The sequence below is a fragment of the Nipponia nippon genome, unplaced genomic scaffold (assembly GCF_047370975.1).
Source record: "Nipponia nippon isolate SJK-2023a ecotype South Korea unplaced genomic scaffold, ASM4737097v1 scaffold_12, whole genome shotgun sequence".
Lineage (NCBI taxonomy): Eukaryota > Metazoa > Chordata > Aves > Pelecaniformes > Threskiornithidae > Nipponia > Nipponia nippon.
This window is the reverse complement of record NW_028262313.1, coordinates 2812207-2839046: the sequence shown is the minus strand read 5'-3', so window position 1 is coordinate 2839046 and position 26840 is coordinate 2812207. Positions and strand designations below refer to the sequence as shown.

The 26840-nt window shown below is 46.5% G+C and overlaps 1 protein-coding gene across 3 annotated transcripts in view; it reads left to right on the top strand.

Moving 5' to 3' along the window:
* The window catches only part of NEXMIF (neurite extension and migration factor), a 173841-nt gene that overhangs the window by 133144 nt on the left and 13857 nt on the right, over positions 1 to 26840 (top strand). For 2 of the 3 annotated variants that reach the window (XM_087748385.1, XM_087748386.1), the window contains exon 3: positions 24468 to 24592. In XM_087748385.1, the coding sequence (XP_087604511.1) occupies positions 24517 to 24592 (76 nt within the window). In that variant the 5' untranslated portion in view covers positions 24468 to 24516. Of the gene's footprint in view, positions 1 to 7426; positions 7584 to 24467; positions 24593 to 26840 lie in introns of those variants that run through there. The other variant, XM_009476958.2, reaches the window with a different exon arrangement.

Here is a 26840-nt window from a genome sequence, read left to right as displayed (position 1 = left end):
TTTCAGTTTTCCCCGGTATAAATACGCTCGGGCTTTTAGAGGTTGTTATTATTGGCATCATCGTTCAAGTCTTTTCAGGGCAAAGTGCCCTCTGTCCAGGAGGGAGCGTGGACTGCAGCTTCTCTGTCTGGCCTCTCGATTGGCTCGACCCGGGATACTGAATTGCCGGCTTTCTTGCTGCCCTCAAACCCGCTCTCCTCCTGCTTTTGCCCGGTGGTGCAGCTTCCCGGGAGGTCGTAAGGTTTGATGCAGGCAGATGCGTCCCAAGCGCACGATGCTTTTCAAATATTTTGTGTCGTAGCGCTGGCACATGCGTGACCCACACAAGACCCGGCTTTCTGCTTGCAGAAAGACCCCTTCGCCTAACGGAGGGAAAGCCTCGTAGCGTGGTTACTACCGTGCCCACAGGCACAGCCTGCCTGCTACAGCTGCCTGTAGCTAGCAAATACACAGCCACGTGGGGCCGTGTGTGGCATAAATAGTATTTCATTATATGCTTTCATTATCTGAACTTACACGACCTATTTCTGCCATGGTGTATCTCAGTTGGTGGGAGGTAGGAGCGCGTTGTTTGTTTCATCGGCTTGTTTGCTTAACTTTTAACTGGCATAGTATTTAAATAGAGCATCTCCCTGTGCATGTCTTGTCTATCTAGGCACTTGTTCCCGTTGGTGTTACTCTCCTCCTCCTCACGTTCCCCCGCCTGTGTTGTAGCACCTGTTGCATTTTGCCACAAATTAGACCGTAAAATTTTCACAGTGGGGATAATTTATGCCTGTGCGGCTCTGAGCATCGTGGGGCTGGATCCTGTCCGGGATCCGTGGGTACCACCCATGGCAGCGGGGAGGGCGGTGGCAGGGATCCAGTGAGGGGAGATGGTCCCGGGCAGCTGTTCTTTTAAGCCCAGACAACGCTGTGAAATACCATCAGCCACTTGGAAAAGCTGTTGCTTCGGTTCCTCAAATACCTTTTAGCCAAGTTCCCTGGCTCTACCCTTCATGCTGGCTTTTTGCTTGGATGCTGCGATGATGGTGAAACCGCCGGTGCTCGGCCGCATGTACGCATCTGCCTCCAAACGTGCGCTGGTGTTTGGTATAACGCAGCGTGGAAATCCCGCTCCGTCACCCAGCAGCAGCACTCTGGTTCTGAAAAACGGGAGGTCCATGCATCTTAACGGAGGTTTAACATCTCAGGTCCGTGCATGTTAACGGAGGTTTAACATCTCGTTTGGCCCAGGGCAGCCTCTCCTCCTAACAGCAGGCAGCGGTTCTGCGGCAGGGAGGGCAGGAGGGGAAGGAGCAAGAGGCAGCGCTCCTCCCCTTGCCTTCCCGCTGACTTTGGGGTGCGGAGGGGTAACCTGGCATTTCGAGAATATGGGGACGGCCGCACACGTACCCTTTTATTAGAGCAGGGATTAGGGAGCGATTTGCTGTAGAGGGAAGTTCGCTTCTCCGACTGCATCATGTGAAATCTGGACACTGTGATATCTAGGATATGCCAAAGGCAGTCAAACCAGAGTCCTTTTTTTATCACAATACTCTCTGATTAAGAACATTATAGCAACTGGTAGCAGCACTACTGTTAAGATTGAGTTGGTATTTCTGTCTCACGGGCTGCAACTCAGTGTTCAAGCTGTCAGCCCAGATGCAATTTTAAAAAAAAAAAAAAAAAAAAGAAGAAAACCAAAAATGGTTTTCGTCCATTGAGCCATTTTAGAGCTGTGTTTTTAAAAGATAGATTTTAACTTGCTGTGGAATATTTTTATGGATGATACGCTTCTACACATTATAGGGTTTTCAAGAATATGTGGCTTCCAGAAAATCTCCTGTACTCCTTTAGTTTTTCTTTAGCTTGTAGTGTGAGAAAATGCTCATGCATGTAAAAGGGACCTTTGCATAATGAAGTGTGGTACCAAACACAACTATTATTTGCATACTATTTTAAGTCCTTTTCTTGTTTTGTTTGAACCTCTGTAAAAAGAGGGAAATAATACAATGTCTTCTAGCTTTGCATTTCCAAGCAAATCATCATCATTTAATGCAATGGTGACATCACGTAGGTGAACCAGAACAGGAGCCGCAGCAGCTGTGAATGCGTAAGGGTGAGCTCAGGGTAAAATATGAACAGACTGCATAAATGGTAAAAGATAAGGAGCATGGCTAATCCTTACATGCTCAGAAATTGTAAGACTGGCTTAAATCACGCGATTTAAAAAAAAAAAATTATAAAATCTTTATTTCTTTTATGTGCATGCTGGTTTTTTGCCCCTCTAGGTTGTTCTTGGTTCGTATTTTCAAGTATTTCTTTGCAGTCTGGTGGGCTAGACGCATACTTTTGTTTTAGGTGAGACTGTCATGTCATCACTTGACTCCAGGAGCTCAAGCATTGGGAAAACCACCAAACAGTCAGAGCTGATCACATTGGGTGAGCTGGAAGCACTAAATTTAGATCGTTTAAAATCCCTCACTTCTACAGTGCTGCTAGATTGTTAACTGAGGTGAAAAAAAATTGAAGTACTTTGTGAGTTTCAAATTGATAGCATCCTTTTAAATCTTAGCATAAATTCAGCGGCGCTTCACCTCCCTCCCACAATCGGATCTAAAGAACGAGAGTAACGGTGTCATTTTTTTTCCCAAGCTATACAAAGAACACATATCAGGGATATATTAATGAAATATTAGCAAATCAATGCCAGGAAAAGCAACAGTAAGCTAGACGAGAAATCTGTGCTGGTAGGCAGGGGAGTTACAGCAGTGACCTGACACGACTGAGCCAATTCAACCCAGAGATCTGGTTGCTATTGAGAGAAAATATTACTCGCTCAAAGAAAGGAGGACAAAAGCCCTTCAGTACGATGGAGTTGCACCATCTGTGACACCTGCATTCAGTAATGGGCACGGTGGATAATAGGCAAAGAGATTGTACAGCAAAACATGCGTCATTTACCTTGGAATAAAGAGGTTTAATTTCTGAAAGGCTCTCGGCACATCTTGAAGTAAATGGGAGCCGAGGGCATTTGTCACCTGGCAGACTGAGACACGTAACCGGACTACTCACCCCCGCGTAAATAAATTTTACCGGGGCTCCGGTTTGTGCATGGAAATTTCCCGCTTGTCCGTGGGCTAACGGAGCACGGCAGGTTCCTGCTGGAAACCGGCCTGACCTGGAGCATCAGCGCAGAGGTGAAAGGTGGACGTGTCGCCAAAATCACCACTGCGAGCCTTTTTTGCCAAAGGGGATGCTGAAAAACTCCGGGTTCCTCCCCGCCCTGGTTTGCACTGCTGTTGTCCGTGCGGTTGAGCAGCAGCTCGCCGTCGGTCACTACGCAGAGATGTAGATGGAGCCCTGGGGCTCGCGAGCATCCTCTGCACCACCGGTACCCCAGTAGTTACTGCACCCAGTTCTGTGGGTCGCTTTGGGTAAGAGAGCAAACTTGTTGTCATAGGTTATTTCTTTGATGCAAACCTCTCTATTAAAGAAAAAGGCTAGGAAATGTTTAATATTCTCAGATTTTAAAGATGCCTTCAGTCAAGGTGAACCTTGGAGATCTTTGCCCTGAGCTGTGGTTTTCCGTTATTTCCACGCTTCTTTGGCTTTGGCTTTTTTTGCTGCAATACTTGGCAAAAAACCCTGTAACTACATGCATGGTGATCTGAGCTGTATCTGTTTTCTCGCACAGGTTTCCATTGTTTCAGACCTTTTTCTGGGCGCAGTTGTTCTCCTGCACACGAGTGCTTTGCTCTTTCCCATCCGACGGGATTTGCCTCCCACTTCAGCTTTGCAGCCCAGGCATCAACGCAACCTTTGCTGGGCCCTGGGCTGCCTTTGATTGCAAAATCATAGCGCTGCAGGATGCCTGGGCGCCTGGCATCTCGTCCCGTGGGATCTCTACAGCTTCCTAAACCTATTACACATAAGTGGGGTCTGTCATTTCTAGCAAGTTATTCCCAGACAAATAGCAGTGAAAATGTTTTATGGACTTAATCACTGTGAGTGGTTTAATTGCTTCTTTTCTACAGCTTAGTTTTTGTGGTGATAAGCCCCTCTCTGTCAAGACCTTTGTGTTTTCCAGGTGGGGGTGAACCCGGAGCAGAAGCCCTAAAACTGGCATCCATCCCATAAAAGCATTTTAAACCAGGGGCGAGCCCGGCTGTAGCTCTTGGGCTGTGACGTCCCACCGTCCTCGCTTCTGAAAGAGCTCTGTTTTCCCACACGGTGTTTTGAAATGTTGACAAACTTGCAAATAAACCTTTTATAACACAACCCAAGCCCTTCGAAACTCTGCATCCAGGAGCGCGCGAGGGGCTGGCCGGTCCTGACAGCTTCTCTTCTCATTTAGGCGGTGACAGCTTCCACCTCGCCGTGCCCAGGGTAAATTGGCTCTTTTTGAAACAACTCACATTTCTTTGGGTCTAGTTTCAGCTTTGCAGCCCTAAGCTTACCGCAGCCCATTTATCAGTTCCTGCTCAGAGATTTTTAGCATGCACCGGGATATCATGTCGGTTTAACAAACAGGCTGAGAGACATGCCGTCCAATGCCTTCTCCATTAACCTCTCCAATGTGGCAAGCCAAAAGCCATCACTTTAAATTGCCGCCAGCCTTGTCCTGCTGTGAAAGCAGCCTGTCCCCTGTGCTTTAGATATACTTCGACATGCCAATCCCCATTTTTAAGAGCCAGGGTGAAAAAACAGGCTCTGCCTGCTGCATCATTCACGGCGTCACCTCTCCATGGTAATGGACAGGAATCCTCTAAGTGACTTTAAGACGTTGCGCTAATGTCTTTTCCTTAAACAAGAGCCGTGGGCACAGCTAGAGGACTGGTTTAAGACTTAATTTATGCATTGCTCTTAAGTTTCTTCAGTGGGTCGTTGCTCTTGTCTTTCCTGCTAAGACATAGGCTGGCTTTTTCACGGTGCCGGCTTATGCCGGCGTCTGCTAGACCATGAGGGAGATCCTCTCCCGTTCTTTAATCAGGAAAACATCTCCATTTCGTCAGCAGAAGGCGTGCAGTGACAACAATTTGTTCTATTGGACCGCGTGGTGCTGTGGCAGCAGGAGACTGGGCGCCCGGCGCCTCTGCCCGCTCACCTGCACTCTTCGTCCCCGCCGCGGTTTTCCTCCCTGCTGGAGTTTGCCAAGCTCCCGTGTTGCAACCGCGGTTTGTTCAGCAAAGAGGAGACTCGATCAATTCCTGCGTTGGAGCTGTGGGCGCTTGTGCAGGTAGAGTTCACCGGAGGTCCTGGGCCACGGCAAAGGTTTCGGTTGCTTCCCATCCCACCCCGGCAGAGGCTCAGCCTGGGCCCCACTTTCCTGGCAGCCTCCGTCCCCACCAGCTCCTGCTCGCACTGCTGCTCCCGGAGGCAGAATCGCTTATTTGCTGCAAATCAAATGCCCACACATCATTTGCTTTAACCGAGATACCTTCAAAAGAACTTCTACAGACTGAATTTGTAATGCACATTTGGGAGCATTTTTTTTCTGCAGTTATTAGCCCTAATGAAATCCCAGGCCATTTTTAGGCGGCCTGTTATCTTTGCGATCCAGAGCTCTGCGCCAATTTCCAGGAGTCTAAATCTTCAAAATGAACTTTCTCATTTTGGGGTGGACACGGCGTTTCCCCGGCACAGATCCCCGGGGCTCATTTCCCCTGAGCCGCAGGAGGAGGCCGGGCCCAAGACCCAGGCTCTTCTCCCAGACTTCCCAGCCAGCATTTACCCAAAACACTTTTTACCCGTGTCTTTGGTTTTAAAAGCTTGTGGCGTGGTTTGAATGCATCTTGGCTTTCAGCTCCATTTCCACGTTGGCTTTGTGGTAGTGGAGAATTTGGTTTTATTCCTTTTTTTATGCGCACGTGTTTACCTTCAGCTCTTGCAGTGGTAGCAAGCCTCTTTCCACCATCAAATACGGGCATGGTCTTGAGCTTCAAACGGAGGCTGCTCTCGTTGCAGGTGCCTGGGTTTGTGTAAGATCTTAGTGGCATCGCGGAGGTATCTGAAACGGTGGTGCTTTGCGCTGCGTCCCTTGCTGCCCGCTCCTCGCGTGACATAAAAATGCACGTAGAATTGAAGCTGCACCATGGAGCTGCTCGGGTCCTTATTATTGTAGGTGAGTCCTAAAGGGATAAGGGCAGCCTAAGCGAATGATTCGGTCTAGATGTTCCTTCACTCAAAAGATACACTTTGGTGCCTCTATGTATAGGACTCCGCTTTGTCCCTAGACACCATCCCTATCCGTTAATTTGATTTAAATGAGGTTAAATAAAACCTGCACAACGCATTTTACTGGACTTCCATCAAATTGCTCAACAATAGCACCACTTATGGTGCATACAAATATGTCTTTCCACTCTCCGAGTGAAAGTAATTTATCAACAAGTGGTCCTTGTCCCTGTACCATGGAAAGTCTTTGTGAAATATACTTTTTACAGCAGGCTATGATTTGTACAACACGTTTCTCCCGTTCCAAATATGCCGTATTTCTTTTTTAAATGTTAAGATGCAGAAGAATGAAAAGGAAGCATGCAGTTTTGAATAATTTTTGAAGGGGAAAGCTATCCATTGTACAGACCCTCCTTGAAATGAATAGATCTGCATTAAACGTGTTCTTGAACTTGACGATGGACTTTGATTTAATCCATTGTAGAGGAGATTTCACCGGTGTAAGTGAAATGCATGGAAGGGGAGAACTGGGTGATTTATCCTTCCATATCGACCTTTGTGTTTGTCAGCCAGCAGCGAGGGTATTGTTCCCCTTCCCTTTTTTATCTGTTGTTTAGGACCGTCGGTAATTGGGACACCCATCAGCATATGGGAGGCAGAGTCTTCTGCCTGAAGATTTTTAATCCACGTCTACTGAAGAGCCGTTTCCCTCGCGCTTGCTGACGGGGAACCATCGGCACGCACTGAGCACCACGCGCTGAACCCGAATGACCACAGCTTGGTTGACCCATGGCGGTGACCGGGACCAGCATGGGTGTCTGTCCCTGCTTGGAGTCTGAAGGATGATGTTTGGTTTATCCAGATGAAACTTTTTAAATTTTTTTTTTTTTTTTAAATTCTAACTGTTGAGCTGGAAAATAACACACACAGAACGCACTTTTCAAAGCACGCTTCACAGCGTCGTCATGTCTCCGCGACAGAAGAGCTCTGACCTGGGAGCGGGAGTTGGTGCCCCAAGATCTCCAGGCCCTGGTGGGAGACGCTGGGATCTCACCCTGCCCGCGCAGAAGGGAGGGAGCCGGCAGTCTTCACCGCAGGGGATGGAAACCCGGTCCTTCCTCGCAGGCTGTTGGGAAGCAGAGGAGAAGATGATGCTCCCTAAGGCTCTTTCGGTTTAGAGCTGAGTACCTGGGGGAAGGCAGAGCCACAGAGGGCTTGAGGGCAGATGCAGACATCCACGTGCTCGGAGCAGATTGCCAGCTTCCCCGCCTTGTCGATAAGCCCCGTCTCTCCCTATCTCCAGTAAAAGGATTTAGAGGCAACTTGGCACAAGAGGAATTTTAAATCTTCTACTTATTCTGCGTCTGTCAATGTTCCCTTGGAGGGATACATTATTTTTCAGCTGTATGAGTGGCCTTTTCCAGGTACGGTTGACACTTGCATTTTAAAAATACAGGGCTGCAGCTCTGCACCGGTGAGTGATGTGTGCCGGCAGGCGGGTGGCATCGGGCAGATGCCTGCAGCCTGGGAAAATCAATACCCGCCGCTCGAGCGCAGCTACTGCAAAAACACTCGCTTTTCTGAAAACGCCTCCCAGTGCTTAGGGAACATGAAGCATCACCGAAATACTAAGTGTTATTATTGTTGAATTGGCGCAAGCAGCGATCTGGAATCTGGAACCAGATCTCTGTGGAGGGTGAAAAAATAGGGAGGCTACAGCATCCCAATACAAGCGGGCAAGATGAAGGATCCAGAGCAGGAAACCTCAACTCAGCATTTTCCTGGCTGTTCCTGGTTTTCTGTCTCAGCACTGATGGTATTTTAATATAGTTACATGGCTGGAGTTGCTGTGATTAGCAGAGCAATTTGCAGCGCGTTCTTCAAAATTGCCAATCAGTTCGAGCTCAAAATAGACGAAAGCCCCCGCGTAATCAACGCCTGCTGCCCAAAAAGCACTAAATAGTTCAGAAGGTTTGAAATGGGATTCAGGGTGTTTGTACGGGGCCCGGACGAAGTGCGGGATCCCCGAGCTCCTGCCTTGCACACCTTTTAATTGCAGATTGGAGAATAAGATCGTTAGGCCTAAAAGGGAATAAGGTGTTGTGTGGATTTTGTTAAATCCCTTGAAGAACCTCAGTTCTGGGTGGATTTCAGCCGAAAGAGCTCACGAAAGCTCACCTGGTGGGAAAGCGGAGTTAAAGGGCAGCTTTGGGGGCTCTCCGGCCCCTCGCGAGCCTGTCGCTGGCCGCGTCTCCGTGCGCTGCCGCGGGACATGGAGGTCGCATCCTTCCCACCTCCTGCTAAGCCGTAACGTTTAGGTTTAGCAGAGAAGCTACTTGTTCCTCCTTTAGATATTAAACATGCACCCTGGCCATCTACTCACAGTTCCTTTGAGGGGTGGAAGCAGCTGGGTTTTGTCCAGATCAGGCTAGTAGCATTGGCAGCCACTGCTTGAGCCATGAGCACCGCAGGGTACCCGTGGCACCGTTCCTCCCCGATGATATTTCTGCCACCAAGCCAGAGCCTGTAGCCTTCCTTTTCCTTTGTATTTCCCCTTCCGTCGCTGTTTGCAGGGGTCTGTAATGAATGTCAGCCATCATTTTGTTAGGTGAATGGAAAATTTGGTTTGGGTAGCACTGGGTGCCCATCCATCACTTGCGTCCTTCTCTTGAAAATTGAGATGTCCTGCCGCTTAGCCAGCCTTTTCACCAGGCGTGCCCAGGAGGGTGGTCTTCCCTTGAATCTTGGCATGCGTTTGAGGGCCAGGGTGGCACGGGCAGGTGACGGTGGGGATACGAGCAAAGCGCACCCAAGAGAAAAGCCTTGAGGTACAGCATGCATGTCGCTTTTGCAAAATACCGTGTTTGTAGCAGTTGCCTGCACCTCTGCAGCGACAGCAGATATCCTCACGCTCGCAGCGTTGAGTTAAGAGCTGGATTCCTCCCTCCAAGCCTGATGTATTCAAGGTGAGATTGTCAGTGGCCCCGGCATGCACGCTGCTGGAGGGCTGTAATGCTCGGTCGCTGGGCAGAATTTGCCTTATTGGATTGCACGTCATGACTGTGTACGTGTCTTTGAAGAGCAAGCCCTGTTTCCAGCAAGACTTGCCATGTCAGGATCTGCAGGAAATTCCAACAGATTCATTTTTATCGCAGGTGATGAGTTATCCGTGATCTGGTCTTGGTTTTCTAGGGGAATTGGTATGAAACCATGAATTCTTCCTTCGGTTTGCATTTAAAAGGCTGCTTTTGGTTTGGTTTTAACTTTGTCGCAGTCTCATTCTTTATGGTGTGAGGCTCAGAAGTTTATCAAGAAATAAGATGGGATTTTGACCAGTTTAAAATGTTTTTTTAGCTTTACCATTGTTTTTAGCAGTTCCTGTGGTTTCCATCATTGCTGCCGATTTAGCCAGGATGCTTTGGAAACAACCGTAAAAAGGGTCCCTGAGAGGCTGGGAACACATGGCTGCTGACTTCTGAGAAAGTTTAAAAAAAGACAGATTGTTTAGTTTTGAGGAAAAATGGCAGAACTCACGTTTTGTGGAAAACAAAGTACTTAGCAGGGCTTTGCATTAGGCGAAGACAAATCAGCAGACTTAAAATGCACAGCAAAGACAAGCTTTCCCTCCCCGTTACATCGTTCCTTGCCGCACTCATATTGTGAGCACAGATTTGGAAACAAATTTTTTATTTTTACTGAAGAATTGATTTCACGGCTGCCCTAAGTGAATAAAGCTGTGATGTATTAACTAATGTCAGGCATAGGATGTTTACCTATTTATCTTTGCTGCGGCATTGCCCGTAGTATTTTTTCCCTCTGTTCTCCAAGACTCGTTAACGTTGCGAACATAACCAAGGTCCTCCTAATGAAACAATTGCAGCCGTGCAGCTCAATATGCAGAGTAACACCTCCAGCAAAAGCTGATAAATGCCTTTGTTTATGATTTTTTTTCTTCCCGCTCTGTGCGCATGGAGAAAGAACGGGGAAACATATTGACTTCCTCTCGGTCTAAAAAAAGTTTAACAAAATGGAAAATAATGGATGCTGGGGAGGGGGGAGATGGCTGCGGGACCCGCGGAGCATCGCTGGGACCAGTGGCCGGTGCGTGGCCAGGCGACGCGTGGCCACTGCAGTTGCAAGGGGACCGTGCTGAGGCTGGTGCCAGCTGATGAAGGGTCCCCAGTCGCTCCCCAGTGAGGATGCTGGGCTGGGTACGCATCAGGCAGCTCAGCGTGCTTCGCCAGGCACCGTGTCGGATGGGGAGCGGCACTCGCTGTACCTGGGGCTTGTGAAAGAGGAGCCCAAAGGTTTTTCCCTCCCTTCCTAAATGGAAGGAATTTACACCCCAGGAAAGGGCACTGCGCACGGCAAAATAACTTCAGTTTCCGACTCGTGTGGCGGTGGCGAGCTGTCTCTCCTGGTGCGGTACGGCTATACGAACCAAGCCCTTAGGCATCTCCTGCGCTGTGCCCAGAGCTGGTGGCAGTGAGGCGATGGGATGGGCAGGTAGCGGGTTCTTCTGGTGGCCTCTCCCCAGCTCGGTGCTTCGGCTTCTCTTGGGCAAACGGCTGCTGTGATTTGTACCTCGTTGTGCCCCCCGTAAACCAGCGCCGGGAGCGTTCGGGTCCTCTGGCGTGGCGGTGAGCCGTGCGGTTATTAATGCGGGGGGGAGCATTTTGGGAGTCCCGGGCTGGCTGATTGGTGTAGCGGGATTTGAATTCTGCAGTGAATATGACTAATAATCCATGACCTGGCTGTGATTATAGATGAAAGAAAGCTGATGAAGAGACCCTGCAGTGGCACAGAAAGGAATTAGACATTGTCTAAAGCCAGGGCAGTACCGGAGCATTTGGATTTCACATCTGAGATTCACGGGTGAATAATTCAGCACTTGAAAAAATGCTTCAGCCACAGTGTGACATCTCCACATCTTCTTTCAGTGATATCCAAGACTTTAACTAAACATCGCTTCCCAGGGAGCTGGGGCATCTGTCCAGATATTTTTCCTCTTAAATATCAGCATTCCAGATTGTTACCTGGATACGGATGGAGATTTGGACCAATATCTTAGGAGCTGCAATCTCTCTTAATGCAGGATTTTGCCTTCAGAAATCGCCTTCCGTGTTTGGCGAAACCCAAATTCTTTCTAAGTGAAAATTAAGAGACGTAGCTTTATATTTAATTGACGCTTTCGTCTAATCGGGTGAACTGCTAAGGCATGCAGAGTCGTGGATGGGGTTGTTCGGGAATTTAGATAAATGAACCAGTTCTCAAAGGCAAATGTTGGCAGATTTATTAAACGTGAACAGGGAAGTGGAGGAAAAGTAGAATGCGTATAAAATGGCCTTGTAAAATGGCTTGCTGTTTTATAAATGCAGGAGCCCCATAAACTAAACCAGCCGCTGTATTTTAAAACTAAATACAGTGCTATTAAATCTCTGCACTTGAATGGCAAGGTATAACCGTCCAGAAAGGTAAGCGTTAAAGTGTTCGTGCAACCTTACCTCTGCTTCCTCCAGCATATAAATTACAATAAGTCTTTAAATAAGTGATCACATATTATTCCTCAAATAATTCATCCTTTTTCTGAATTATTAGCTAAAAATGGATGGTATCTTATAATTGTCATCAATTCAGACTCCTTATCGGGCCTAATAAGTTCTTTTCTCGGCGTGATAAGTGTTTTGATCATTTGCTTTTCCTACCTACCCTTATTCCCTTTTTAGTCAGAAGCATTCGCTCCTTCAGATGCGCGTCACGGGATGAGACTGTGAAGCTATTTTACCTGTAAAATTTGGTGGTCCAGCTGTGTCAGCTATAGGAAACTACTCACTCTATTATGAAAATATGCATCAGTCAGTAGGTGCTGTATAGTTTCTGTAAGTGTAAGTCGCTTTTAGATTCTCCTTGCCTGGCAGACCCAATACACCCAGGTGGTCTCTGGGAAAACAACAATGATGATGATGTATTTAAGAGCTGCTACCTGGTTGTGTAATTAAAGGTTTTGAAAGCAAAAGCAAATGAACAGAAGTAACCCCAGCTTTGTACTCCGGAGCTAAAAGCACAGGCTTTCCTTTCCCAGCACAAGGAATCGCATGAAGTTGAAAGTTTAAAAAGGAAATCATATGGAGGAGCCCATCTGCTATCAATATAGTCATTTATATGTATATAAAAAGGAAAAATCCTTATAAAACTTCAAGTTGTTCATGAATATTCAAAGGATCTGGTTAGAAACTTGGATGTAATGGCTAAGGGATTTTTGTCTTCCGCATCTCTGAGGAACGTCACCCTTTTTGGGGGGTTTCTCACCTTTGCCTCTTTTCTAGCAATCTGCTTTCCTTAGTTTCTCAAAGCTGATGATGGCCCGCATTTTAGCACATCGCATGTCCCGTGGTAAGGGAACTGCAGCGAGAATGGAAAATAAGTCCTTCTGCATGCAGGCAGCTCCTTGTTTCGTAGCTAATAGCACGGTGCGTCCTGCCCAGAGTGAACGTCCCGGAGAGGAGGGTCAGCGGAGGAACCGGGCTGGGCAGAGCTCGCGCGGGGACCCGGCCGTTGCGATGGGAGCTTCCACCCAGCACATCTGGGCACCGCAGTCATCCGGGGAAGGCAGCCCCCGCTCCCCGCCGTGAGCAGGTATTGTCCAGGCAGCGCTCCTTGAAACGTTTCTTTGCGTAAGATACGGGAGGAATGAGCCCTAGCCCTTCCTCCCCTCGCTCCAGCTTAATTTCTTCCTGTGCCTAAGCCAAGCACTCAGTTGTTCGGTCTTCCTATCTGTGCTTTGATGAAAATTATGTTTACTTTAGAAATTAACACTTTTTATCCTGAGTCCACGTCGGCTAATTGCTAATAAGAGACAAACGAGCATTGCTAAGATTTCTTTTTTCCTATAAAATTTCTAATTTGAAGATATTAGAAGAGAGAAATGTTTACCCCACTAGGGTTACTGCAAATATCTTGATGAGCTTTCATATCCTCCTCCAGCACCAGCCAGCTTAATTGCCCTCCTTAGTCCAAACTTTAATATATTACAAATTTGTACAGAAAAAAAAATCCTCTTTTCTTTCTTCTTTTTTTAAACCTAGTGGTTAACAGAGATGAGAAGAGAATACTTCTGATAGGGAACCTTAAGAAGTCAAAAAAAGAGGTAATCATAAAGTTTGGGACTGAGTCTTTTCTTCACCATTCCTCTGTGAAATCCATTTCCTTGTGCTGTTCTGGTGCCGTATTAATCTGTATTTTTAAACAACGTTTTACACACCGTTCTTCGGCTGAGTTATTTGATAATACCCAGTGTGCAAGGGACTGTGAAACATCCCCTTTCTTAGTAAGCTTCTGTAATATTAATGCACTTGACCTCGGTCTCTCATATTTCCTGATTAGGTTCACAGGAAGAGTTTGTTAAGCTTTTAAGATACTGTCTTGTAGACCTATCCGTAAATACAGCAGCAGAAAGAGAATTTTGGTAATAAGTTCATTTAAATGAAGCAATTCTGCCCATCAAGAAATCTCCGTCCTGAACTATTCTTTAATGGCTTCTGTTATTTTAGACTTGACTGATACATAATTAGCTTTGGAGAGGTCCTCGTGTTTTTGTAAGGTTAATACCCCAGTATCGCACTGAATTTTCAACCTTTGCAGATTTATGAGAGTTGGGGTTTTTAATCATTCCAGCCTAGTTTTCTCAGAAATGCAGGCCCTTAACATTTCTGATTTATCTTAACTTTATATCCAGAGATTGAGTGAAAACTACATGTTTGGAATACAGTTGCTTTTAAGGAGGAAAGGCAAAAAGCAACGTTACGGGCTGTCTTTGGGCATTTTTCTCCTTCTACCCGTAACGGCCGGCAGTTCGGGAGGGCAGTGGCAGCAGCGGGGACCCCGCTTGCTGATATTAACCCCATCGAGGCAACCTCACGTGCTAGCACAGCAACGCCAGCTCTTCTTGACAAAGCAAAAATGTAAATTCTCAACTCATCTCTAAAGAAAAATGCTTCATTGCCGTTTTCCCATTCAGTTTGGCCCGAGACTTTGCTATGGTATCTTGAACACTATTTTTGTGACTATCATGTAGCACATTAAGTGCCCTCTTGATTTTATCAGCAGTTTGTCTGTCTACAATGAATCCTGAGTGATCTGGAGTCGCACACCCAACTCGGACATTGCGTGGCCATCTGCCAGCGTGCCGGCCAACGCTCGGCATTAACACCTATGGATGAAGTGAGTCTATAGGACAGAAAGTCGGTGCAATCTGTCACCTATATGCTTACTACAGCTCTCTTTGGTCCCTTCCAGTGGGAGGGAGTATCTCCTCCATGCATAATCTAATTAATCAGAGCCATTAAAGCATTTTGGAGCCCTTAAAATTCAGCTGTAACCCCATGTGGATCTGCTCATTTATCGATCTTCAGATAATTGGCAGTATCTGCTTCCCCCTTCCTCGGGGGGTTGTATAGGGACTTTCTCGCCTGGTTCTGGCTGAGGGTTTTACCTCTCACACAAGCTAAAATAGACAGTTGAGAGAGGAGATCCCTTTTAAAAGGGGATCCCTTTTAAAGTTGTCCAAAAGTGTCTCTTTTCTCTCCCAAGTGAAACATCTGTTTTTCTTAGTATCTCTCATAAACAGGATTGACATCCTTTTTTAGCTTCCGTTTGGCTCACCTTGTATTTGTTTCACAGAATAAGTTTATTTGCTTTACTAATTGGCACAATGGTCAATTTACCTCTAATTTCCAGTGTTGGGTGATGTTTTGGGACCACTCTGCCAGTTTTTGAACCCCAGGGTTGGCAGGGCCTCAATCCTGGGCTGCTCTGGTTTGGCTCTTGTTTTGCTTTTTGGTTTATTGCTGATGGTGGTGGTTTGTGTTCTTACGATTTGTTAATAAGCCTTGTTAAGGAGCTACTCACTCTCTCCATGGCCTTGCCAGCCTCCCATAACAATTTATTGATTTGCTCTTAGATATTCCTGAAAATTTTTTTATGTATCTTGTGCTGAGAGGCAGCATAGGGTAGATGTGTGCTATTCCCAAGTACTGGTTATATTTTGAGTTCCAGTCTACAGAAGTCAGGTCTGCCAGAAAATAATGAGACCAGCTGATTTATGACCCTCTTGGAGCTACATAGAGCGTATCGAGTCCTAAAATATGTGCCTGGGTTCTTCTCCTTTCAGATACGTTCAGGTCTTGCTCTTCCAACAAATACCCCCTTTTCCTCCATTCTTTGCCGTCTTGATGTATCAAGAGCTAAGTTTAGGAAATCCCTGAAATCCTCTCTTGCCTTCCCCTCATCCCATCCCAGACAAAGGTAGCTTCTGCTTCTGTAAAAAGAAGGAGCTAACCCTGGCTGGATAGCTGCTGCTGTTAATTTTCTTCTGAGGTGACCTTTGGTCAGGGTGGCCCAGAAGTCCTCATCCAGCAGCCTGCCTGCTACGCCAGAAAGGATGGATTTAGCTCATAAAATTACAAGCCTGTCCTAGGGAGCAAGGTGGCAGCTGTACCTGCGACTGTTTTCATCGCTGATTTTTTTTTAATAGGCTTGTACCAACGGCTTAATACTAGGCCTGTCTGTTGTCAATTGTAAAACCGTCTTTCTTTGGATAAGGCTATTCATCTCTTTTAATAATTATAGAAATGTTTTCACTTTAGGCCATCACAGCTAAAACAAAGTTTGCATTCTTTTTCATTTTCAGGAGATGAAAATCTACCCCTCAGCTTGCCAGTGCTTTTCAAAACTACACAGCTGGTGATGCTAATTATGGCTTAATTTCCTCCCCCTTTTATAAAACGAGAGAGGGTGACCAAAAAGAAATGCAGTGACTCTTCTTGATAGTCCTCCCTTGCTCTTGGTAGCCAGGAATCCTCTTCAGGCTTCTTGACCTTAAAATCAGGTGTACTCACTGAAACCCTCATGAGTCTACCTGGGCTCCTGCATTTCCTCACCCTCGTTATTCCCAGGGGAATAGTTCCCCGGCCCCACCGTGTAAATTCATCCTGCGTCTGGTGAAGAAGGATATTTGTTTCTTCCTTACCTGAGCCATCAACTTTCTAACAGGTTCTCGACTGCCATCTCTGGGGACGTGGCGTTGAGCTGTGCTCATCCAAGACTGGTGTCCTTTGCTTTTGGACTCGGACCGTCCTTCTTCCTCCCATTTTCTCGGTCCCTCTGTTCTCCACATGACTACTTGGACTTTTTTTTCCCCCATGAGGTTCCCCCTCTCCCCAGTTACTGCCCCGTCTCACACCCGTCCCTTGCACGCCTGTAGTGCAATGAGTGCTTCACTCTCTCTGCATTCTGGTACTCTCGTCTTTTGGGTTTAGCAGCTATCCTTTCCCTAATACGGTACGGTATTATGCTGAAATACGCCGTATTTCAGACATTCCCTCATGCGTTTCAGCTTCTCAAGGATTTTAATTGCCGCCTTTTTCCCTTTATGATATACTGCTGTTCTTGATGTGTGAAAATACATTTACAGAGAAAGCTCCTTCTGTATTTTACGTGTGCTTTGTCATGAAGGCTATAATTTTGTTCACTTCCTTCCTTTTTCCTTAAAGTTGTTTGTGACAGGTCTTGAAACACTTGCACCTTATGTCCTCCCGGAGTAAGGTCAGAAACTGTCATTTATTTCAGAGTCAGCTCTAAAATAGTCTGCTCTTAATATCATATCTCAGGGTCTGCTGGAGTTGGGGCTCGGGCTCTGCGATAATTGTTGCATCTGCTTTCAGCTGAGGAAAAGTGGAGGCTTGCTATGAATATTAACAAGCCATCCATCCTTTACACCTTCTGGGAACACACTAGTTCTTAAATTGTTTCTTCTTTTCATGGTTTTTGTGTTCTCCATTTTCTCTGCAAGCTCTTTTTTATCAACTTCATTTTTTCCCCCAGATTTATTCCTAATTGGAGGCTTTTATCTGTATTTATACCTAGGTTGCCGAACCTGTTCTCAGCTAACGTTGATCTATCAAACTTTACCTTCTTGAAGGGTTTTAGATGCCTCACTGCTGGGATTGACCCACAAAGGCCTTTTTTCTTTTTTATTTCTCCTTCACTTGGCCTTTTCTCCCACGTGTTCACCATCATGGACAGGAGAAGCCCGGGGAACTGCTGGGAGATATGATTTCCTCATGAGATTTTCCTGGGAAAATAACTTTAAAACCAGAACCTTAAGTCCAACATCCCTTTCATGGACTGGAGAAGCACTTTATGACGGGCAGAGTGGGAGGATGGTTTCGCACTGTACCTGTCCTCACGAAGTTCACCTTTCCAACCCTGTCAGTTCTGGAAACCTCGTCTACTCTTTGTATTTTTTTCTTGCCATGGTGCTGGACAAAATTCAGAGACCCTTGGCCTAAATAAAAATACAAGTTCTTGGAAAAACAGGTTTACTCAGAGAGGTACTTCTAGAGAACCTCTTTTTAGAGACTTAGTAGTAAAATACATCCCCATCTGCTGGCAAGTGAAAATTTTCATCACCTCACCCACCAGTTATCAAATCATAGTGAAAAACCAAGTGGAATCCATGGAATAAAAGGGATTGGGGAATTTTAGACTCTGGTAGGAAAACAGCATCCTTCAGGTCAGTGAAGGATGACCCTGGCATCGCTGCACCCTGGCGCGTGGCGGGATCGCTGCCCCACCGCGCTTCCTCCATGGGAAGCTCTGGCCTATGTCCTGCCCGGGTTTTGTCAGGGCTAAAAGGGAAAACAAACCAACAAACAAGGTCCAAGCAGAAAACCACTCGGGTATTTTCCTCTGCAGAGGTCTTGCTGCCCGCCTCAGCGCAGGAGGAGGCGTGTGACGTGGTGGCCTTGCTGCAGAGAGGAGCCGGGCGCTCGGGGGTGCGGCGTCGCTTCTGGTTACGGCTGAGTCCTGGCAGATGCCCCTGACCTCGGTGTTGTGCTTCTGCGGGAGAGTTAATGAAGTCCTGCAAGGGCAGGAGACGTCGTCGTTAGGAAGAGCACAGCATGTTCAGCATCCATTTGTACTGCGGATAGAGCTGAATTCTTTTCTACTATTACTCCACTGAATGTAAATCTCTCTGAGACATTTACATGGTATTTCTTTTTAAGTATATAATGTTTTCATTCAAAAGTATCATAATTCTTAAAAGACCTGTCAGAGGCTCTGACATGTAATTAATTTCTCTAAAGCTCTTTTTTTGAAAGATACAACTGCATATATAGAACACCTGCGCTTATTCACAACTCTGCAGGAAAAAAAGCCACATCTTCTTTGCTTTCTTCCCCCACTTCTCCATAAAAAGATTTTCCTTCACTTTGGATACTCCCTCTCCATCTACCTTCATGATCTACAACAAATAAAAGCACTCGGTATGTAAAAGCGGTGTGTAAATAGGAACTGGCACGTTGCGTTTTGTCTGGGTGCTAGCGACCTTTTGTTGATGCAGCTTTAAGCCGAAATACTCTTGCAACTTTAATTATGGAACAGCTATAGCTAACCCATAATCTAGTCCATCTAATATAATTCCCATATGTGTAGGTGGGCTTTCTGTCAGTCTAGTTTTTACCTGGTGGATTTTTTTTTTTTCTCCTCTGCTTGAGAGGAGCGTATTAAGCTTCAACAAGTATAATGCTGGTGCCCAGGAAATATGAACGAGGAGATGTTCAGCTAGCTGTGGAGACAGATATATATATATATATATAATATATATATATATATATATATAAGCGGCCAGGCACTGGGTTATGTGGCAGCCGTGGCTAGCTGGCTGGCTTTCTCCCCCGTAAGTGCTTCCAGGGCATCACTGCGACCATCACTGCTTCTGCTGGAAAACGCCGTGAGCCGAATCGCTGCTGCTTCCCAAGGAAGAGTCTGCGGAGAGTCCTCTCGGGGGGAGGAGATCTCTCCAGCGGGTCCCTTGGCACAATTTCTCCTTGGGCCGGCATCTGGGGAAGCAGGGCTCTCCAGCTGGGGTGGCCGAAGGGCACGTCCTCTCCCCGTGGCACCCTTGACAGCAGCAAGGTGATGGACCCCTGCCTGTACACTTTGGAAACATCCATTCAGGACAGCTGCGTGCAATACCGGGGGGAAACAGGTATTTCCCGGCTGAGAAAGAAGCAAAGAAACTTGTTGCTTTCTTTGTAGAGGACAGGCATCGAGCAGATGCATTTTTTCCTCATGGTTGTATAAATTGGTGGCGTTTCCCCTTTGTAAAATTATTGGTAATAGGAACGTGCTTAAATCCAAGCTGCGCAAAAAAGTGCCAGTTTTAAGTGAACATAAGGTCCGTCGTTTGTGTGACTGGAGGTGAATGTGGGAACATGGCCAGATGTTTTAGCTCTGTAATTCAGGCGTTTCCTCTTCTGTTCTAGGTAAATAACCGGCACCTCTTGATTTTGTTTCTTATAGGGAACATTGCTTGTGTTGCTGTTGCTTTGCATACCCTGTTGAATTTATAGCAAAAGAAATAATCTGTTTTTACTCCGAAGAACTGATGAAGGGATGTTCTACCAGGATATTGCCTCTAAATATGGCTGGGAGCAGAGGGAGCCAGTGGGGCCTCAGCTGAGACATCGGCTTGCGTTCTCTGACCGTGTCTGCCTCCCCTCCGGCAACACCAGTGCCCATAAGACTTCTCGAGTATCCTGTGGGTTTTTAAAACAGAACAAAAAAGTGTTTTGGGTTACTTGGCCATCTGGGCTGAGGACACAGGCTTAAGAGGCGATGGGAGGTTTACAGCGGAGGGTCCATTTTGGGTGCTGCGTTTGTATTCTTCCAGACTTGTGCACGCAATCTAGTCGCTAACAGCTTTTGCACAACCCCATTAGCACAAGCAGTGGGAAAACTGACGGGAAACATGAGGAATGGAGAATTTTCTCAGCTGTGATGCTGAGGGATTTTTTGAGGTACTCGCAGTCTTTCACCTGACATGAGTCAATAGGGCTGAAAGGCATTTCTCCAGGTCACTGAGTCCTGTGTACTGCTGTCACAGGCAACTGCGTCCTGTCCTTCTGTCCATTAATTTGTCCATCTTGTGCTTAAAACTGGTTGGATTATTTTTTAGCTCCGCTGCTTGCTTTCTGTGACTTCTTCTCTTTGATCTCCTTTCTTAGCCTGTGTCTTTCTCTGTCATGCCAGCTGTGATCTTAGCAGACCAGTGCCCTAAAGTACATGGTGCAATCAAGAAAAGTCCTTCTGAATTCTCCCCTACGACTGAACCACCTGCGACCGTCCTTGAAGCACAGCCTGCCAAGCTGTGCTCCTGCCCTCCTCCTCCGGAGACCTGGGTTCCTCTGACTCTGCGTCTTTGACCATCGTCTTCCGCCCGCCATCTTCTTCCTCCATCCATTCTAGCTCCAGTCAAGTTCACAAACTTCAAGCTGGTGACTGATTTTCCTCCTGTCGGTTCTTCATAATAGCGTGACCCCAGTCATATATCTCTTCAATGGCCTGACGCCGTCTGAAATCCATATTCTCTCCCTTTTATTCTTCTTTTCGCAGATGGCTCTGTGTTTTGTGCTCTCCTGCTACCTGGTGTATTCTCTGCCCATCGCCTTTATACCCCAGATCTATCTCGGTTTAGTTTTTCTTTAGTTTTCTTTAGTTTTCTTTTTTTTCTTTAGTTTTCAAGGACCCAGCTGTTCTCTTTGTTATTCCCAGTCTTTGGTTTCGTCTTGGTCTGCATCGCATCAAGCCCCTTTGTCAGCTTTTCTTTCGCAGTCGCCGGTGTTTCTCCCTGTCCCTCTTGGGATCTGACCTTTCATGGTCACACCGCTCCCGAAAGGTCCTCTTGTTCAGTAGGTCTCTGCAAACTTCAGATTGTCTGTCTCATTCGCACTTCATCTCTCTCCAACTGTATGCGAAGATCCCCTGTCTGAACTCTTTCCAGCTCGTTTCTAGAGCTCAGCTCTGCCCTCCGAGTTACCGCGCTCGAGGCAAATAGTTGTCCGCAGGTACATCCCCTTCGTTCTTGCATTTCGTCACCTTCATTGTCTTCTCCAGCCTTTGGATCGCATCCACCAGAAACATCCCTTCTGCGCTTCCCTCACCCTTACGCACACACATCCCAAAAAATAATAATAGGAGATTAAAAGTCCCACAGGTGTCCCCACCTATGAACTCTCTTTTTCTGCCTCCATTTGCGTGGCTGCCTGCTTGCCCACTGCTTGCCTTCTCAGTCTGTTGCCCAGGCGAGCCCTGCTCTCTCCTTGAAGGTCGGCCGTTGAGCATCTGTCAGAAGTACGGAAAGGCAGAAGCCTCCCTCACGTACCCGTTTGCAAACTGCAGTCAAACCACCGACTCCACAAAGCGAAAGAGCAAGAAGCGAGCAGGCAGAGAGGCATGCAGCCCACGCGTAAGACCGTGCTCCTTCCTCCTCCGGTGGAAATCCCAGCGGTAATAGCATGATGCCTTCTTTAAAATGCTTGGGATCTTTCTGGGGGAGCTCGCTGGTGTTTTATGTCCGTGTTGTTATTTTCTCTCTGGAGACGTTTTGTGTGCTGGAAGTGACAAATTTACATTATTGGAGAATTATTGTTTCTGCTTTTGTCCTATGTTTTATTCATTGCAAGCCATTACTTTAATATGGCTGTGATTATGTTACCGGTTGAAAGCAGGCCACCTGTGGCATTTTACACCAAATCGCTATAAACCAGGACACCCAGGCAAAAATCAGGTCAGCAAAGCTGTGCAGAGACGATGCTTGTGCTTCTGAGCTTACAACTGCGGGTCTCAGCTTATCGTACTGATAAAACAAAGACCTGACTTGTAGGATGAAGCTTTCTACCGCAACACTGGATCAGCTCTTACCCCGCAACCTGGTTCCTGTGGGTTAAACACAGGAAAAGTTCAGTAGTATCCTGATTTGGCTTACGTACTTGGATAACTTCAAATGTTGCCGTGATTCTCCTGTGAATATAAATATTATTAAATATTTAAATGATGGTCATACTCCAGGTCCTTTCTAGGACTGAGGCTGTGTTTCTGTGAGAAAACATGCCCTGTCCTTTGGAGGACAGCAGGTTCAAACCAACCAAAAGCAGGGCCATTTCACGCAGCACGGAAGCTGCCGCACACATTACCGCAAGGTACCGTGGAGGCCAGCAGTGTCAACTAGGTTGAAAATAATTAGGGAAATTAATAGAATAAATTGTGGCTGTAGTCTCTGGATGCTGAAGCCCCTCGGCTACAGATAGTCGCAAGCGAGGCGCGGTGGCAGGGCCTCTCCCCTTTTACTTTGCATCTGCTGGTGTCTGTGCACAGATAAGCCTCTATCAGAGCATCACCTCTGCACTTCAGAAAGACAGTGGAGATCAGACTATACAGAAATGTTGATTATAACCTTCTGTGCATTGAAGATGATGGTCCCATTATCCACACCGAGGGCGCTGAAGTGAGCAACAGGTTCATAGCCAAATGCACCGTCCTCCAACCCTACCTGCCTGGGGCTAATTGAAATGGAAGATCGTTGTGCATTTTTCTCCCACCTGGCAAACCACGAGGGTGTGCAAAGCGCACATCTACCGGGTCACAGTCTGTTGAAGCTCCTTACTCAACTCAGCTTCTCCTTCTCCCAGAGCTTCCTCAGGCAGCAAACGGCCCCCTCCCAGAACTCACGCCGGCCCATGCGTGGGGCCGGTGGTGGTTCTCTGGTCTCCTGAGAAGCCTCTGGTTTTCCTGAGGCTTAAGATATTTTATTAATATTTTCATTAACAGATATTTTAGAAACTTAATTTATTAATACTTATATTAATTAAGATATATTTAATAGGCAGGAGATACTATCAAGGAGGCATGAAGTTGTAGACCGTTACTGGAAAATGCAGAGCAGCTTTCACGTTCCGAAGTTAATCTTCAAGCTGCATGGAAATAACTCCCAAGGACGCCTGATCCGTGCTTTGACGTTTCGAGTCGCTCCTGTTAGAAGACGTCAGCGATGCTTCGGCTGGAGCTTTTCTCAGCCGCCGTGGGAGCCCGGGGTGGCGGGGAGGGTGCGGGTGCTGGCGGGAGAGAGGGGTCTTACTGCAGCAAACCGACTCGCGCTTTGAGAGCTTTGAAATACGGATTTGCATCAAAGTAAAACTCTCTGGGTTAGTTAAATATTCCTCTAAATATGCAAAGGAATTGAGTTACTGAAGCTTGTTATTCTTATCTTACTCTCGGTGTCACAACATCTTTAAGTTCAGTGAAGGTTTCACTTACTAAGACGGTTGTAAAGATTTCACGTTAATTAAGAGGACTCCACTGCAAATCTGAATATGAATGAAGTTCGGCCGCTGAACCCAGGGCAGTGAATACTGTGGGAAGATCAGACATTGACAAGTGTTGATTAAAAAAAAAAAAAAACAAACCACCAAACAAAAAACCCACAAAAAACCACCTAAAACAATGCTTCAATCTAGTACCTGAGAGAAAAAGTTGAATTCAAGTTGCCAGAAGGAAAAAAACAGATTCGGACTTGAATTTGCAGTCAAAGAGGTGAAATTCTGTCCATCGGGCGCACTGATGAGGGTTATCCTGTGCCGCCCGTGCCTGGGGACTCGGCCGCATCTCTCTGTTGCACGGTCTCCCTCTCCTTAGGCGGGCGATCATTGTAACGTGGGGGGATCTTCAATGCAGGAGGGGAGGAAATCTGGGCCTGATTCTGATCCCGGTTTTGTTGCTTTGGAGAAGTACCATCAAGTCCAGTCAGCCTCGACTGGTGGCCGTACAACCAAGATGAAGCTTAACCCAACAGGGACCGTGAGGGTGGTGGTAGGTGGCTGGGGAACAAGGCTTTCAAGGAAGGAGTTCTTGTGGTGAAGAATGAGACTAGACATATTTTATCCCCCAAAACTGCTTTTCTGGGGACTTTTTCATACCTGCCAACGCTTGGAAGACGAGAGCAGTCGCTGGCAGCTAGGGCAAGCAGTTGTCACTTGGGATATCTTTGTTTCTCTTCCAACTCCAACACAGGGTTGCTGTTGTCTGACCTGGGGCAAATCCCCTCCTCTTTGTGTCTCCACTCACCCGCCCGAAGATAACGCTTCCCTGCTTTTGCAAAGCAGTTTCGGGCGATGCGAAGGGTGCTGCAGAGGTGCAGAGCACCGCTCCACCTTCTAAAGAAGGACTTTGGGGAAGGAAACGGTGATATATAGCATTTTCACCTTGCTGAAATACATTGGACTTGGCTTTCGGAGTGGAAGAGTGAAAATACGATAGCTTAAATAAATAGTATTTGTCCTCTTAAGCAGGGCAAGGGCAGCATGTGAGGTTGTGCGGGGGTTTTTTATTGTTGTTATTTTTTATTCACGGTTCCTTGAGCTGATTCTGGGAATTGTACTGACTGTGGTTATGTTTCTGGAAATGTGCAGGTTGGCCAGATGCAGTGGGGCATGGAGTGAACAGAAAGAGGTTAAATTGATGGATGACCAACAAGAGCAGGATTGTGCCTCAGAAGACCAAGAAACTATCCTGATTAATGGGGTGAAAGAAAATGGTAAGGAACTTAATTACAGTACATGAGGGAGCAGCGACAACTTGCAAGCCAACTTATTTTCCTAATTCCTTTCGTGTATTTAATTTTAGCGGTTTGCAGGTATCTCTGCGATGTGGAGCAGTAGGGTAAACAGCTATTTTCTGCACAGATGTCACTCCAGCTATGAATCGACACCTTTTGGGGTCTTAACAAGTAGTGCTTTTGCCCATACATATGCATGGTTTGGAAATGTTTATGTGCACATGCAGTTTGAATTACAGATTTTAGTTTGGTTTCTTAGGGAAAAAAGTCATACAAGACTATGTAGCCCCCTCTGTCTGTTGGGAATCTTTCCCTCTCTTTGCAATTACTTACGAACCCGCTAGCCTATCTCAGCAAAATTTGACTGAAGGATACTTAGTCCCTACAAACTGGGGAAAAATTAGAGATTGGGTAGAAGAAACAAAGCCAGATTAGCACCCATGGAAAGGGAAGGTCGGACTCGTGAGCTTGTTATTGCCTTTTCTGCGTGGCCCATCAGCCAGCACGTGGGATCCCCTGGCCCGTAACACCGCTTCCGCGCATGCCGCAGGCACGCGCCCGTGACTCTCCTGCCCAAAATACCTAACTTTGTATCTACTTAATCGATTCCATACTTGCTCTCAAACGCAATAACTGATTAGGAGTAACAGTGCTCTGCTGCCTGAAAACCTGATTGAAATAAATATTCCTCTGAGCATTTTCTCAAGTCATTTGAACTTTAGTCGCTAGCCGCAGTAAATGAAGTGGCAGTCCAGCGTTGAGGCAGAGCTTGACATTATCATTCTTCCCCATGTTTTTATGTTTCATTTCATGGCTTTTTACATTTTGTATTGGCCTATAAATCTTGATATTTATATAAATTTGACCCTGTTAGATATCGAGGACTTGGTCCTCTGATGTCTTGTATATTCAAATCCTTCTGTCTTCTCAAAATGGTGTTTACTCCAGCAAGAGTGCGTAGAGTCAAATGTTGTTCTTGTTCATTACTGAAAACCTGGAGTGACCCCAGACGCGCGGGCGCCCGTGAGGACCCCGCAGCATGTGCTGGTGTAATTTTGGAGGTATCTGTCTTTGTCAGCCCGTCTCCTTCATGACTACACATGGTAAAGCCGCAGCTGATGACAGCTGCTGGAGCTGCAAGGAGATTTTCTAGCCATGGTCGCCTTGTCTAATCTAATAGGCAGTAAAATCAGTGCTTACGTGCTCAGTAAAGATGGGTGATTTCTAGAACCTGATACCACTTCCATGAAATTCAATTAAACAGGGCCTAAAAAGCGCTTTAATTAAACATTGTTGTGTAGGAGTTGCTGCTGAATCCAAAGCGGTGAGCCAGCAAGTAGCTCTGATGCCACCACCTCCCCGTTGATGGCACTGGGGACGGGGCTGATGCTTTTTGCCTCCTCTCGCCCTGACTATGACTGGGTGCTGGCTGCAGTGAATCTGGAGCAGCCCTTGGGTGCTGCAGTGCCTGGTTAGGGACTGGCCTCCCGTCGGAGCTGATTCCCAGCAGGATGGTGCCATATTTTTCTGCTCAGGCTGCCCGTGTGCTTTTGGATGGCTGTTGAGTTAAACCGGGAAAGGTGTTTTTGTTTCTCCAGTGTTTTCTTTTTTAACTGTAGTTTTTTGGAGTATTGTTTACTTTAGAGCATCAATTGATCGTGCACCTGATTTTAGGGTGATACAAGCCCTAGAAAGTCAAGTTTTGGCATTTGTATTTCACAGGAGTTAAGTTCACGTATACAAGTGTAAACCTAAAGAAACACCCAGAGAGAGTTTATTTTATATAATACCATCTCTGTGTATTGAATGCAGCATTTGAGATTGAATTTCAGCTTTCTGCCTCCCCCTTTTTTGAGTCTTACAGCATTCACAGACATTCTTCTTTTATCCTCAAATTTTCCATGCTTCCTGTCAGCTCCAAGCTGATTTTTATTTTATTTTACTTCTGAAGTGGAACTGCACTGGTTAATTTGTTTTGGTGCTTAAGGAAAAAGATACCACCTCCGCATTTCTGATCTAAAAACTGGTGGGAAGGACTCAAAAATCAGCTTCTTTATTTTTTTTAACCCTTTTGGAGGGAAGAGAAGCAGCACAGATTTCAAGCAAGTCAGCCTGGTCTTCTCCAAGCCACGCGTGTTGAATGCGTTTAGAGGCATTGCATTGCACTTCTGGTTTGATTTGTGTAGTGTTTGGAAAGCTGTGTAGAGTCCTTAGAGCACTGCATGGC